Source organism: Strongylocentrotus purpuratus, unplaced genomic scaffold (genome assembly GCF_000002235.5).
Source record: "Strongylocentrotus purpuratus isolate Spur 01 unplaced genomic scaffold, Spur_5.0 spur5_scaffold_14, whole genome shotgun sequence".
In the NCBI taxonomy this organism is placed as follows: domain Eukaryota; kingdom Metazoa; phylum Echinodermata; class Echinoidea; order Camarodonta; family Strongylocentrotidae; genus Strongylocentrotus; species Strongylocentrotus purpuratus.
In genome coordinates this window covers 15738185-15753785 of record NW_022145599.1, presented here as the reverse complement: position 1 = coordinate 15753785, position 15601 = coordinate 15738185, and the positions used below count along the sequence as shown (strand labels likewise).

Genomic DNA, 15601 nt, shown 5'->3' with positions numbered 1-15601 from the left:
TCCCTCTGTGGCACTAATATCCTTTGGCAAGACACTGATGTACATTTGCCACTCTCCAACTAGGTATTAAGTGTTAAATGGGTACCTGGTAGGATGCAAAAGCTAATGTGGATAGATTAGCAAGTATGCGCTTGTAAAAATGACACCTGGCTGGAATGCTTCCAAGGGAGTGGAGAATGTGCATACATATGTGCGGGTAAGCCTGAATCCGATGACCGGGGTAATAATATATATCTGTAAAGCACTTTGAGAGGGACTGCGATCCTAAAAAGTGCTATATAAGAATGAGCTATTATTATCATTCCTGTATAGATGCCATATTTTTTAGTACAACACGTGGGTAGCTAAGGTATGCAAATTGAGCTCAAAATAATCAACATCTTCAAAAGATCATCACTAAGAAATTACCTTAAACTCATGAATATTCATGTCAATACCTCACTTTAGGGTATTCCCCTTTGATGTAATTCCACCATACTTACTTGCACAGATGCCATGTGCTTGAGAAGAGAGCATGGATAGCTAGGGTGCTCAAGGATGGCTTCAATGAAGGTCTCTGTCTGGTCACCAGTGAGAATAGAGCGCAGTGCTTGGATTAGTCGACAGCACAGCGTTTGACCAGGGTCACCAACTCCTCTCTCTTTCAGCATAGCCTGTAAATACAAAGGAATTAAGACAAAGCGATTGAAGAATGCTGGGCAACATTTACCATTCTTGTACCATGTTTGAGATTGAATTTGAGTCAAACTGAAACTGTAAAATACACAAATAGAATACAGTCAAACCTGCTTTAGTGACCACCTGTCTACAAAGACCACCTGTCTACAAAGACCACCTGTCTACAAAGGCCACATTTGTTGTTTCCCTTGAAAATGGTTTCTCATTGAATCAAGTACTAAGGGAACTTGTCTACAAATAATAATAATAATAATATTTAATTGTTATATAGCGCTTAATACAAATGTCTCTAAGCACTTTACAAATATACTATTACCCCGGTCATTGGATTCAGTGCTTGTCCGCACACACTGTGTGCACAATCTCAACTCCCTGGGGAGCATTCCAGCCGGAAAGACCACCTGTCTACAAAGGCCACTTTTTGTATTTCCCTTGGGCGGTCGCTATAGACAGGTTTGACTGTACATCAATTTTACTAGCAAAAGCAAAGATTTCTGTGGCAAGTGAAATGGTATAATTTCATCTAGCTTCACTTTTGGTAGGTGACTTGAGACTAGAGTATAAATATGCTCAGATTCACTCATCAACATTGTGATAGGACTTCAGAAGGGGTGTCAGAGTGAGTTTCATCATAGCATCTTCATTTCCAAGAATCCCTTGGAGGGAAAGGTTAAAAGACTATCTTTAATTCAATCGTATTCCATTAAAGACAAATTAACTGACAGAGATTGCAAATCAAACCAGAGTTACGACGTAGCTTCACATGCAAAAAGTTGACAAGCTGTTCTATTGAGACTTTTCCACACAAATCAGTGGCTGCATTTGAGCTATAGTTGACCACTGATAACCAAAGGGTCTATTACATGGGTGATTTTTTTCCCCCTCAACCCCCCCCCCCCCACCCCACCTCCCCTCCCTTGAAATTAAAAAAAAAATGGCATCTAACAACATTCCCCTCTTTTGAGTAAGGAAATTGGGGAAAAATTGGGAAAAGAAGGGGAAAAGAAAAAAGAAAAAGAAGGAACAAAAATTGGAGGAAAAAAAAAGGAAAAAAGAAAAATCAGGGGGGAAAGAAAGAAGAAAAATAAAAAATAAAATTGGGAAACCGATTTAAAGAGTACTTATCAGGCCTGCTAGTACTAGTTGTAGAAAAGATGCACTACAGTAGTAACAAGGACAGAAAAAGTAGCGTACCCACAGGAAACCCAAGTTTTTAAAACATGAGGGCAAGATCATTATTTTTCATACTACGGGGGGGGGGGGGGGGGGGGGGGGGGGGGGGGGGGGGGGGGGTGCAATATAATCTTACCTTTTGCATGTTTCTCCAGATGTCCCTCTTGTCTGGCATGGTGGTGGCTTGGGGAAGGTCTACAAGCTTCAGGACCAGGTTCTTGAGCTGGTCCTGGTCCTGGATATCCTTCAATATTGTCTGGTCCAAAGTGGGCTTCTTCTCTTGCTCCGAGTCTGATACTTCCATGGCCTTTTCATCTTCTGTTTAGAGCGAAACGAATGGCAAAATAACAATTATAATTTAATGGTGCTTTTAAAGTGCTTTCCACCTAGTACATGTATGGCAGACGTATCGATAAGGGATAATATGTATTGCGACAATATAAAATGAAGGATACCATTGCAGAAAGGTGGTTATTATCAGCAAAGGAAGTATATATAAGAATTAGACAGCAAGTGATTAACATCTTACACAAAAAACAAAAAAAATGCCTTGTATATTGGTAATAATAATTATATTGACAGGGCTTCTTTCGCGGTACATCAAAAATATTGACTGCGCTAAGACCATATTGCCCTCATCTTCAACTCGGGGCAATATGATCTGAGCTTGGTCAATATTTCTGATGTACCGCTCAAGCCCAGTCTATAATTAAAAAAAATGTTCTCCACTCATTTACTAGAAATTCTGAATCATGTATCCTCTGATTTACCTTTCTCTTCTTCTTTAGGTTGGTGATTGAGTAGCCCTAGGAACTGGTAGCCCCCCTGAGCCCCTCTCATCTGCTGGACCTCGACCAGCTGTGCCATGTAAGACTTGTCTACCACCGCAGCATCCATGGCCTGGGGCATCTGGACGACCGCCGCATCCAGGTGGGCTAGTAACTTGCTGTAGGGTGGTTGAAGGGGTAGAACCGTAGATAATGGAATGATATTGAATGAAAAATTTAAACCGCCTCTAAATTATTGGTAGCCTCAAAAATTTGATGGCAAAATTTCACTTAAATTGTATCATAATGTGATAGAGGATTTCATTTAAGACACATTTCGGCAACGATTTAAAAAAAAAAATGTGTTTGAAGTCAAATATTGATGAAAGAACACAAAGTTTATGTTTTCTGCGTACAACAGAAGTTTGTCATAAATGAAATCCTCTTCACTATGAAACAATTTAAGTGAAATCCTCTTTCACATTATGATACAACTTAAGTGAAATTCTGCAATCAACTTTTTGGCTCCCAACACTTTAGAGGGGCTTTAATAAATTCAATAGCAATGTAAACAACAAATCATCAACAATATTGAATACTCTTATAAGAGAAATGATGGAATAAAAGAAATGATTGAATTGTGTATATTACAGATAATATTGAATTCTGCATGAATGAGGTTAAATAAGGTGCAATGTATTCACACTATTCAGAAACATATCCACCAAATATTTATATTAAAAAAAAAAAAAATTAATATCATCGATATGGATTTCATACAGAATGTGGAGTCACTGAGAAATCAGCCAATTAGGACTATGATTAGGCTAGTAACAACTTGATAATTCAATGGCCCATGTGAAGCCAAAATGGTAGGGAGTAGGGTAGTGAGTAATCAAGAATTACCTGTACACCTGGGCCGGTATTCAACTCAATACTTAGCTTAAGTAAGAAATTTACAAAGTATTCAAATCCCATTTTAGACTTATACTTACCTAAGACAAAATCTAAGTAAATACTTACTGATAAGCATCGTGATGTCACACGGTCAATCAAAAGTAATGTGCAATTGATGCATTGCAATAAATGCGCGCTGATATAATTGGGCGCAGGTTATAATACTGCGTAAGAAAACCAATGCCTGCCACTCAAGGCCTCCAAATAATTGACTTAAGTCTGGCATGGAGTTGGCTTAGATTTAGAGTTAAATACTTAGCCAAAAGTGTGAATTGAATACCAAAATTGGCTAAGTATTTATCTAAGCCAAATACTAAGTAAAAGGCTTACATTTTGTACTTAAGTATTGAATTGAACATGGGCCCTGGGCCTAATTTCACAAAACTTGTCATCCTGGTCATCAGTGACAAATGACAATTGTTGTTATAAGCTAGTAAAATCCTTGCTTCTAATTGGTTATCAACAGATTTGTCACTGATTTTTGTCATTGAAAAAAGGCTTTGTGAAACGGGTCCCTGTACTGGTTTATTTGAAAACCCTTCTTGACTGGACACAAGAAATGTGAAATAGGAAAAAATTATCAATGAAATATTGGATTCTTGTAGAAGAAGAGTTATATGCTCAGATTCACTCATCAACATTGTGATAGGACTTCAGAAGGGGTGTCAGAGTGAGTTTCATCATGGCATTGATAAGAAATTTGTCTTTTAAAGATTATTTGTCACTGAAATTTTGTCATTGAAAAAAGGCTTTGTGAAACAGGTCCTAGTACTCCAGACTATTCTAATCTCTCAACAACCCAATATCCATGAAAGTTGGCTAAAAATATCTGACCTACCTCATACTTTGAACAGGGATACCAAAAGACTGGATGAACAAGACTAGCTGAGCTGGTTCCAAGTCTTGAAGAGCTGAGAAGGAAATACATCACATACACAACATGTAAATATTTTCTCTATTATCACACTATTACTCAGATCTCACACATCATTTACTTCACTTACAACTCATTTTGTATTACACATGAATTCAATATTCAGGACTATGGCAAATTATCTCTTAAAGGGATAGTTGAGTTCTGTTTTCAGACCGCAAATGCCTTCAAAGTGCATGGTTATTGCTCTTATTCTTATCTATGTCATTTCTAGTGCCCTTTTAGAACCTAAAATTTCTATGAATGGTTAATTTTAGACCACAAAATGTGTTAATTTAGCCAATACGATCATACCAATACCAGCTCCACTTAAAAAAAAACATGGCGACCATTAATTAATTTTTTAATTAAAAATAACAGTACATGGTCCGGCTGGTTGTGCTTAATATAAGCAACACGAAAATGCCAACAAAAAAGACACAGCGGCATTGGCTGAAATACGACGTAAAAGCCGTTATTTCGTTTTTTCAACGGTTTTTTTCAAATTTGTCAAAATATCTAATATTTATGGTGGTACAAAATTGTTATATTTATGGATATTTCAGCCGTCTCTGAACCGATTTTGATCAAACAAAGATGAATTTGTCATTTAAATATTATGTTCTTTCAAATTTGACACTCAGTTTTTCATTATCTCACAAACAAATCATTTTGTATAGCGCCCTCTGCAACAGAACTCAACTATCCCTTTAATTATCGAACATCATCATCTTCTCACAAATGATTAAATTAAATTCAATCATATCTTTCTGTCATACTTGATTGAAATGTCTCTTGAGCGTTCATTTCAATCATAAAATAACATTGGGATCATTTACCTTGTGCTTCTTTCAAAAGAATATAAAATACATATCACACAGGTGCATTACATCACTTTAATCATCATTAAAAATCCTGACAAAAAAGAAAATACTACTCTCACCACAGACTTCTGACATGAATCTGACAACTAAAAGTAGGTTTGTTTTAGACACTTACCAGCAATGACGAGCTGATCGACACTTGACCTGATCATCCGAAGCTTGAGCCAATCAGGAAGCAGAAGGGCCTCTTCAGATGTATCCACCAGGTATGCCGAAGGGGGCGGGGCGTTACCAGGACACCATGTGCCGAGTAGGTACATGAACTCACTCTTCACTGTGAGAGGGGGAGGGAGAGGGGTGTAGATAAAGAAAGTTTAGTTAACCAGATACGCAAATCAACTGAGGGAATCCAGATATTCTTTAAAGCCCATCTGTATTAATTTGGCCAGGAGGGATTAGACCTCCCTGCATGGTCACTGATGTTATCTCATCAAATCAGCTATTAATTAACATAAGAAAAAGGGGACCATGGGGGACCAATGGTCACCAATTAGGCATTGTTTGCTATATAGAGGGCACAAGTACATGTAGCTATAAGCAGTGTAGTGGGACTTTAAGGTGATTGTTTTGACTAAGATTTCAGTAAGGAACAATGCTCAAGGCAACCGATACAGTGGGCTTGGGAAACACGAGACAAGTATTCATTGTATATAAATATTTGCTGAGGAAGAAAACATAATTATAACATGAGAAAGTGAATAGTACAACACAAACAGCAGAGATCCACACAACACTTATGTAGGGTCATTTTCAATAAAAGTTGGAAGTTAAAGGGGGTTCTTTCCTGGAATTAGGCCTTAAAAAAAGATGTTTTATTGCGCTTTAGGTGCCAGCAACTGGGTCGTTGTTTTTTATATTCTTCTTTTTTTCCCCCTCTTTGGGCCGATATTTTTCAGTTTGGAAGGCTTTAATACATATTTTTTGATTCATTAAACATTTTTTTTTCTAAAAAAATTGTAAAAAAAAAACTTTAATAAAAAGCTGACCTTAGACTTTAACATATAGTTGCAAAGGGCAATACAACAACTTTTTTGTTAGAGCCTTATGAAAATGAATAAAAAATAAAAAATGGAGCCATTTTGAGTTTCACGAGAGCATTTGCCCAAGGACCCAAGCCCTAATTACAGCAAAGGTCTACCTATACCCTTTAAAGAGCAGTCATTGATCCTTCAAAGCTACTAATTGGATGTATATATAATAAATACCTTTAGGTTCTCCATACGTGAGTAGGATGATCATTGCATGGACGACCAGGATGTGCATGGTGGCTGACTCCCCACTGTGCCAACGTAGGAAGACCTGGTCCTGAGACTCAGACTAAACAAAACAATAAAGGCATCGTATAAAGATAAAGACCAGTTATGGTCATGCGATTGCATTGTGAAAGAAAAGGTGTGGAATAGATCAGAAAAGTTGATCATCTAGCATTTAAGTATTGGTGTGTAATGCAAGGATCTGGAGTCATCGAAATCATCATAAATTTGGCCCAGTCTTGGTAAAGTAACAATCACTGTACACAGAAAGATGTATATGGGACAACACAAATGGCGTCGGGGCTAGTACTACCTTGATTTCCTTATCTTTTTACGCTCATTACTCAGCCAGTATACATTTTCTTCCAAAATTGTTTGGCACATGACATTTATTTGTAATCTTGAACATTCAGTGTAAATTTCGTTAGATTCTGTGAGAATTCATTTTTTTTTTTTTTACCGGAACTCAAGTTTATCTTTAACAATGTAAAATCTGAGATGCATGGCCCTACGTGTTATCAGTGTCTGTGATATGGTGTAATAAAAAAGCCCTAAAAAAATTGCGCTTCAAAATGATCATGAAGTGCCTCAAAAAATTAAAAAATTTTGAGTGACTGGTTTTACCATACTCATATTCCCCAATAGACTGTAGTGTTATAAAAACCGTTAGGAAAACAGAAATTGTGATTGTTGAAACTAGTGTATGTGTAGCTTTAGCAGTTCTTATTGCCCAGTGTGTTACAAAGAATAAAGCCTACCAAGTACTCATATACAACAACTATGTATTGTTAAAATAAAGAGTATCAATTGAATGTACTCCCCAAAATTTATAATACTACCGTTAATCACTTAAAATCTTTACAATGCTCAGTACCTTAAAATCAATGTTTCGCTATAAGATACAATCAATTGCAGCAAAAATGGGGATACAACAGATTATAACAATAACTTTGTTTTTATGTTAAAGAGTTCTTATCACAGTGTATTAAAATGAATAAATATTACAAGGTAGTCTATTACACACTCACATTGGCAAACCAAAACATGAAGTGTTTTATAAGCCTGTTCTTACCCATCTATAACCCTCCTCCTCGTCTGTAGACTTGATCGCCTTGATGACATAGTTGCTGAAGATACGCAGCATCGCGGCCAACGTCTCGTCCCCGGCCGGTGAGGCGCCCTCGTGTGGCAGGATGCAGGTCAGCATGGTCGGCCGCTCCACGATGAGCTGAGCGAGGTCCTGGGCCAGTTCGTTGAGGTCGGCAGGCAAGACGTGGTGGGAGAGGAAGATGATGTAGGCGCTGACGGCTCGAGGGTCGGTGTCGATTTGGCATGCCTGATTGAGAAGCAGAAGTTATTCATTATTTTGTTCCTGTTTTCACGAAGTGACGGTAGTGAGGAAAATCTGCACGGAAAATGTATGCGATTTTCATTCACTACCGTTACTTCGTGAAAATAGGGACGGTTTATTGAGACGAGCTTTATAACCAGAAGAAATATATAATATTTATATGATATCTTGGGATAGGAAGATGATGTAGGCACTGACGGCCCGAGGGTCGGTGTCATTTGACGCCCCTGATTGATGGAGAAGCAGAAATGAATCATTATTTGTGGAGACAAGCTTTATAACAAGAAGAAATATATGATATATTTATCTTGCTTCACTTTTGGTAAGTGACTTGAGATGCTCAGATTCACTCATCAACATTGTGATAGGACTTCAGAAGGGGTGTCAGAGTGAGTTTCATCATAGCATACAGACATCACTGTCTTAGTCCATAACAAAATATTATAATAGTTATCCTGTCCATTTAACTCCCTTGTCTTTTAAACCAACAAGGTTTAATCTGTATCTCACCCACTCTCAAACTGTTTCAAAGAAACTTGAAAAACTAATCTTATGTCAACATTTTTCACTTAATTTATTTTTCTAATTATTATCTGTATTTTCTGTTTGTTATGTTATTTTCTTATCTGTTTGTTTTGTACATATTGTGTTACATGCCTTGAGCATTCCTTGGGGTGGATATGAGCACATAAGAAATGTCGCTATTATCATCATTTGTATTATTATTACTATCATTATCAATATGAGAAGCTTACACTTCTGAGCGCTGTGGTGGCCTGGCTCTTGACGGTCTCAAAGTTGGGGATGGCAGGCACATCTTGTAAGAGCCACTTGTGTGATGACAATGGAGAATCAGATTCTGAAGGCTCTTCCACCTCCATAGCATCCTCCCCCGACCTTGGGGACAAGACCATGGCAAGCCCCTAGAGAAATGCACGAGAGAGAAGAATGAGTAAATTCTCACAACAAAATGTACATACTGACTAACAATACATAATAACAATGGAAAACAAAAATACAGACTTAACCCCCCAAAATTACTCTCATTGAAAACAAAGAAGAACTTTTTTAATATCATCCAAGAGATGTATAATTAAACTTTCACCCCAACTGCTTAAAATATCGATTTTGCAGCATGAAACTTCAGTGAATTCTCGCTACCCTAAATAGGTACGAAAATCTCGAAATTCGCGAGACGAGGTAATTTTCACTCTCTCGGGTCGTCACTACAACTTCCGGTATAGAGTCCCATCCCGCTGGCACTAGCGCCTGTGTTCGCTGTGCAGAGACCAAAATTATTCCAGAAAAAGTATTTGGGATAGCCTTTGGCATAACCATCTGGATCAATCTGCTCCTTATCGAAATGTCTCGAACAAAGCCGCGATTTTTTGGTCAAATTCACTTTGTCCTTGCGGCGAATCAAGCGCAGCCATGTCGCTCGTGTTCCAGCTTCGGTGGGAAATTTCACCCAAGTCACGGCCTTCATCCACCCCCATTTTTCAGGGTTCTTACGCTTGGAATCATGAGCCCAGCACTGTGCAGCCTCACAAAAGAAAACCATCGTCACTGATGTCAAAAGACGCAAAAAACAACGAATGAAATGTTCAAATAAACGTTGAAATATTTGCGAAAAAAAAAACAAGACCGAGCAGACGACATATTCGATGCATACACGTTGTGTGGCGACGGCGTTTTACGTTTGCGCTATCGCGCCTAGTAATATAGCGCCTGCACAGGAAGCTGTAATGTCGAAAAGCTATCCCATAATGCAATGCGCGTTTTCAGGATTTTCCCCGGATCTCGGCAGAATCGCTATTTGGGGTAGCGAGAATTGCAAACATTGAGGGTTGTGTTTTGGTTCCTTCGCGACATAAAACTAGTGAATAATCTGTACCACTCACATAGGTTTCATGCATGCAAAAGTTTCCGGTAACATAGTGGCCATCAAACAACAACAGACTTTCTTCAAACTTGGAAAGAAATGGGAAAATAATAAAAATATGAAACATTCCTCAGGCAAGAAATGAACTTTGACCTACGACCTTACCTTGGAAGCCAACGTCCTGGCTGACTGCTGCTTGGAGGACAGCCTGGTGAGGAAGTAGCCCAAGACCTCGGAGGTGTTCCGCGGGTCAGTGTTGGGGTCGAAGACCAGGGACTGGAGCCGCGCCAGAAGCTGCTCCTGCTTGTGGACCTTCTACAGGTGCAAAAGTAATAGAGACCAAACCAATCAGGGGGGTGTTTCACAAAGATCCTAAGTCAAACTTAACTCTAAGTTGGACTTATATATTATGGAGAGCCATTTGTAGCCTTAAAGTACAAGTCCACTCCAAAAATAATTTATTTCCAATAGAAGCAGAAAAATCAGACAAACCAATCAAAAAAAGTTTGTGCAAAATCGGATAACTGATAAGAAAGTTATGAATTTTTAAAAAAGTATATAAAACTATATGCAATGTAAATCACTATCCACTAATTGTTTTCTTTATATATAAGTACTTTAAAGTAAAATATATTTGAAAGCAAAAATTGAAGTATTTAGACATTCCATAAATTTCACATCAAGAACATGAATGATTTGAATCAACTTTTTATGCCTTTTAAAATAACTTTTACAAAATATTTTCAATGATGTAACGGCTTTCCATATTAGTTAAGTCCAACTAATAGAGATAAGTTCAATTTCGGATCTTTGTGAAACATCCCCCTGGTGTTATATTAGGCCTGAGTCATGTCGGGATTTTCATAAACCGGGTCCCGACGGCCTTGCACCGATCGGGACCCGGTGTCCCGAAATCAGCTCCCAGGATTTGTCACTTGCCTCTATAAAAAGCGCATATCATCAGTATGTCCCTTAAAAGTGACCTTTTTTATCAATCAAATATATCAACAAATGCATACCTCGGCTCAGATCGGTATATTCTTCCATTTGACATTATTTTCATCCATGATTGGCGATGTTTAGTGCCATTATCGTGCCTCTAAAAGTAAAAAAACTGGGGCAGAAATAGAAAGACAACATTCGAGCCGCCATTTTGATTTATGCAGGTTGAATAAATCTGGTCAAAAAATATTAATGTTAGAATAATAAAACGGCTTTCTAAAAAATTCTTCTGTACAATATACCGATCATATAATATTTTAAAGACAAAAATAAATATTTATCTCTTATTTTAAACATCGCATGCTTTTTTATAAAAGCTGAAAATTACTTGGTAATCACAAGAAGTTTCGATACGAATAGCTGTTGCAAGGCAAGTTCAGACTAGTCTCGGGAAAATGCGCAGTGCTCCTCGTTAGCTGTAATGCGTGCTAGAACGAACCCAAACAAAGACGTGATCGTAACGAGAAAAAAATCATTAAAAACTACGAGAGCACAATTGGAAAGACAACTACTGCTCAAAATTACCATAATCAGATACATAACTTGAACAAAGAATTCAATAATCGCCCAATAAATGCCACAGAAATTGTTATAATCAAGGAGTAACTGGGTACATTTTTATCGCAAGGTGCCTGCTGCAAATACTCGAATCCTGTGTTATACTGCTTTTTACCGTAGAGGGCGGTATTTGCCTCGTGTTCAATTCAAACACGTGTATAATTCGGATATATCGCAGCAGGCCCTTCCGATAATGATTGTACCTATAGTAACTCCTTAAATACACTATTTGTGTGGCTTTTCTTGGACAATTATTGTATTCTTCCTCCAAGTTATGTATCTGCTTACGATAATTTTGAGTAGTTGTCTTTCCAATTGTGCTCTCGTAGTTTTTAATGATTTTTTTCTCGTTACGATCACGTCTTCGTTTGGGTTCGTTCTGGCACGCATTACAGCTAACGAGGAGCACAGCGCATTTTTCCGAGACTAGTCTGAACTTGCCTTGCAACAGCTATCCGTATCGAAACTTCTTGTGATTACCAAGTAATTTTCAGCTTTTAAAAGAAGCATGCGGTGTTCAAAATCAAAGAAAAAATATCTATTTTGTCTTTTAAAAATTATTTGATCGGTATGTTGTTAAGAAGTACTTTTTAGAAAGTCGTTTTATTATTCAAACATTAATTTTTCTTTCAACCTGATTTATTAATTCTGTCGAGAGACCCAGCCAGTACAGTAGCTACATGTAGCTAGCAGCTGGCGACAACAACCCCATGGGGCGAACTGCTTTGCAACCCATATTTATATCAGCAGTTCGGATTGATTCAGGATGAGCTAGAATATGATTGGTAACAATTAAATACTTAAGTTTCAAGGTGGATTGATTTTAGTGGTGTGCAAAACTGCAATTTCTTACATATTTCATTATTTTTTTTCGGAGCGTCGGTTCTCAAAAAACGAAACCGGGACCCGACGGCAACGGTCGGGTCCCGGTGTGATCGACCGTACCGACTCAAGCCTATGTTATATCATTCAACATTTATTTATCAAAAAGTGACTCTAAGTACAAGTAATCAAAATTCATAATCATGACATACATGAGAAAACTACTGTAAGAGAGAACATGAGGAAATAATTCGTGATGGCAGTGAGAAAGAATCAAATTCTAAGAAAATTATGCTTTTATAAATCATGTCAGGAGAAGAAAAACAACATTAGCAGAGTGGAATCTGTTGAATTCTTTGAATAAAATAACATCATCAGGAAAAACAGATTTTTAAGGTTTTATTTAAAAGTGAAAGTGAGCATATTGCTAAATAAGTAGGAGGTAAATGAATGAAAGACATTATGTTACTTTTCAAAGAGACAAACAATTATAGGATAAACTTTGAAAATATATATATTTACAGAAGTGAACGGAATGTTCAATTTTACTTTCCTGAGCATCGTTTCAAGAAGCCATCAAAAGAACAAGTCCACTGACAACCTATTGATACACTTTTATTAAATTTAACACATGTTTCAGTGGGATGTCGGTGAACTTATGACAGTTTGTGAAACGATGCCCAGATGCTTTTCTCAGATAATTTCATAGGTTGTATTGTACAGTCAAACCTGCTTTAGTGACCACCTGTCTACAAAGACCACATTTCTTGTTTCCCTTGAAAATGGTTTCTCGTTGAAACATGTACTGAAGGAACCTGTCTACAAAGACCACTTTTAGTGTTTCCCTTGGGCGGTCGCTATAGACAGGTTTGACTGTATAATAATTGAGGCAGTAACCTGTCCTACCTGTTTAGAAGACGAGCTGCTCTCTCCCCCATCTGACCCCCCTCCATCCTTGTCGGCCTCTTGGTTTATGAGGAACTCACAGAGGCACTGGACAGGCAGGACGTCCAGGGACCCCTCGGCAGAGTTCACCAGCTCAGCTAGCCACGGCATGGATTGGGAAGTGCCCTGTAACATTCAAGATGTTGGTTTTATTTGGGATGTTATAGATAGTGTATGGTTATTCATAGGTACTGGTTGATGTGGAACTCACAAAGGTACTGGATAGGGAGAATGTCCGAGGAACCCTCTGTACAGTTAAGAATTTCAGCTAGCCATGGCATGGATTGTGGCACAAATGTTTTTGATCAAGACTTGGAAGCATTATATTTCAAGATTGGTAACACAAAAATGTTAAAGCACCTACACCACCAATTCAATTAATGCTGAACAACTCCCCCTTGTCTATCACTCACCCCTCTGCAATTTTGTTTTGAGACTTGCATACAGGGGATGTAGTATTCTAGAGCTAAGTAATCATTTTAACTATTAGCCTGCTCAGATTCACTCTGTCAACATTGGCATAGGCCTTCAGAAGGGGTGTCAGAGTGAGTTTCATCATAGCATACAGACACACTGTCTTAGTCAAATAACAAAATATTACAATAGTTATCCTATACATTTCCTCCCTTTCTTCATTCTATTTTTACTTAGTAATAAATTAATTTTTTATCAAATAGTATTGTTTGCCTACAAAAGTACAAAGGATAAAAGAAAGAGAGTATGAGAGAAAATAGAAAGAAAACGGGAGAGGAGAAAATAAACAGGGATCTCAAGTGGAAATGAGCACAATATAATGAAACCTGAGAAAATAGATCAAACAAACAGCCCAGAAAACAACCTTCCTACTGTCACCACTTACTGGTATACCCTATTCAACAAACCCTCATTTTATATTCAACCAGTTACTGAGAATTGCACTAAATTTTTTGTTGTTTATTTGGTCAACTGCCCTTGAGGGATGTTTCCAACAAGACTCGAACTACGCCAGAATTGTCGTAGTCGAGTGGTTTGAGCACTCGACTTGAAATTCAAAGGCCGTGGTTCCATCCCCGAAACGACAATAATATCCTTTGGCAAGGCATCGATCTACATTTGCCACACTCAATCCAGGTGATGTAACTGGGTACCTGGCAGGAACAAATTCCTTGAAATGCTAGAGCGCTATAATGGCAGCTAGGCTAAAGCCGGGGTGATAATAAATGCACCATTGGAATAGAATTTCTAGATAGATGGCGCTATAGAAATGCCTATAAATATTATTATTATTATTACACACCTGACTCTGGATGATGTCAAGGAGAAAGTCTGGGTTCCTGCTCCTGCACAGCATGTGACCCAGGTGAAGCACCTTGTTGTAGTGCTGGAGCTGGTCCAGGATCTGAATGGGAGGCCTCCGCACAGGGCCACTGTCAAGAAATGGAAAAAAGGATGATGGTGAATTAGGTCATGCAGAAACAGTTACCACCAGTCTGAAGGCAAACAACCTTTAAAATTAAAACATTTACTACATAAAATGGTATACCAGGGCCCCCGTCTTATAAAGAGTTATGATTGATTTGGATCAATCTTTAGTCTTCCGATCAATCGCAAGTTTGCAGTCTCCTACATGCATCTCCCATGTACATACTTTCTTTATCAATCGCAAATAAGTTGCGATTAAAATCAACTCTTTAAAGCCCTACTGTCCTACTTGTAGCTACTTGCTCCCTCTATATAGAAAACTTGGTGCCTGTTGGTCCCCCATGATCCTCTTTTTCTTATGTTAGTTGAGAGTTGAGTTGATGAGATAGCCACCTGTCAGTGACCTGGCTGGGTGGTCTAATCCCTTCTGGCCCAGTAGTATTGACTGTCTTTAAAAGATGGGACCCAAGTAATCCTAATGTCAGGCATTTCTTATGATGTCAACCAAGATAGTCTGACTGGTTGTTATTACAAACAAGATATATGTAAATCTGACATTCTTTCATCATGTACTACAAACTGTGAATATGAATTCTGAAATAAATGAATATTAATGAGCCTGCCTGAAGTGAGCATGGCTTTGTATACTCATTTTGCCTTACAGTAAATGTGTGTATATACCATTAAAATTTCTATTCAAATGAATTACTTTGGTATCTCTTTAACTTAGAGTGACTTACTTTGGCTCCAACTTCATGAGTTGTGTTAGCAGGAGACTGTTCCCCTCCATGATCTGTACCCTGGCAAGAAGGTTCTCAAACTCGAGGATTGCTTGCTTTTCGAGCTGAGCAACCTACAAAGAAAGAACGAAAATTTGATGATTATTAGGTCTCATGATCTTTACCCAAGCATGCTGGTTCTCAAATTTATAAAATGGCCTGGTTCTTCAACGGAGTCACCTACAAATCATTATCAACACACCATAATCTGTACCCTGGCAAGGTGATTCTCAAAC

The 15601-nt window shown here is 38.0% G+C and overlaps 1 protein-coding gene across 1 annotated transcript in view; it reads right to left on the bottom strand.

The window, feature by feature from the left end:
• Positions 1–15601, bottom strand: part of LOC584770 (integrator complex subunit 1) — a 50233-nt gene that overhangs the window by 16032 nt on the left and 18600 nt on the right. Inside the window, exons 19-30 of the mRNA XM_030984293.1 lie at positions 15327–15439; positions 14462–14591; positions 13147–13311; positions 10024–10173; positions 8732–8899; positions 7698–7961; positions 6578–6689; positions 5488–5646; positions 4414–4486; positions 2622–2797; positions 1988–2169; positions 483–653 (exon numbers count right to left, since the gene is read on the bottom strand). Of these exons, the coding sequence (XP_030840153.1) occupies positions 483–653; positions 1988–2169; positions 2622–2797; positions 4414–4486; positions 5488–5646; positions 6578–6689; positions 7698–7961; positions 8732–8899; positions 10024–10173; positions 13147–13311; positions 14462–14591; positions 15327–15439 (1863 nt within the window). The remainder of the gene's footprint in view (positions 1–482; positions 654–1987; positions 2170–2621; positions 2798–4413; positions 4487–5487; positions 5647–6577; positions 6690–7697; positions 7962–8731; positions 8900–10023; positions 10174–13146; positions 13312–14461; positions 14592–15326; positions 15440–15601) is intronic.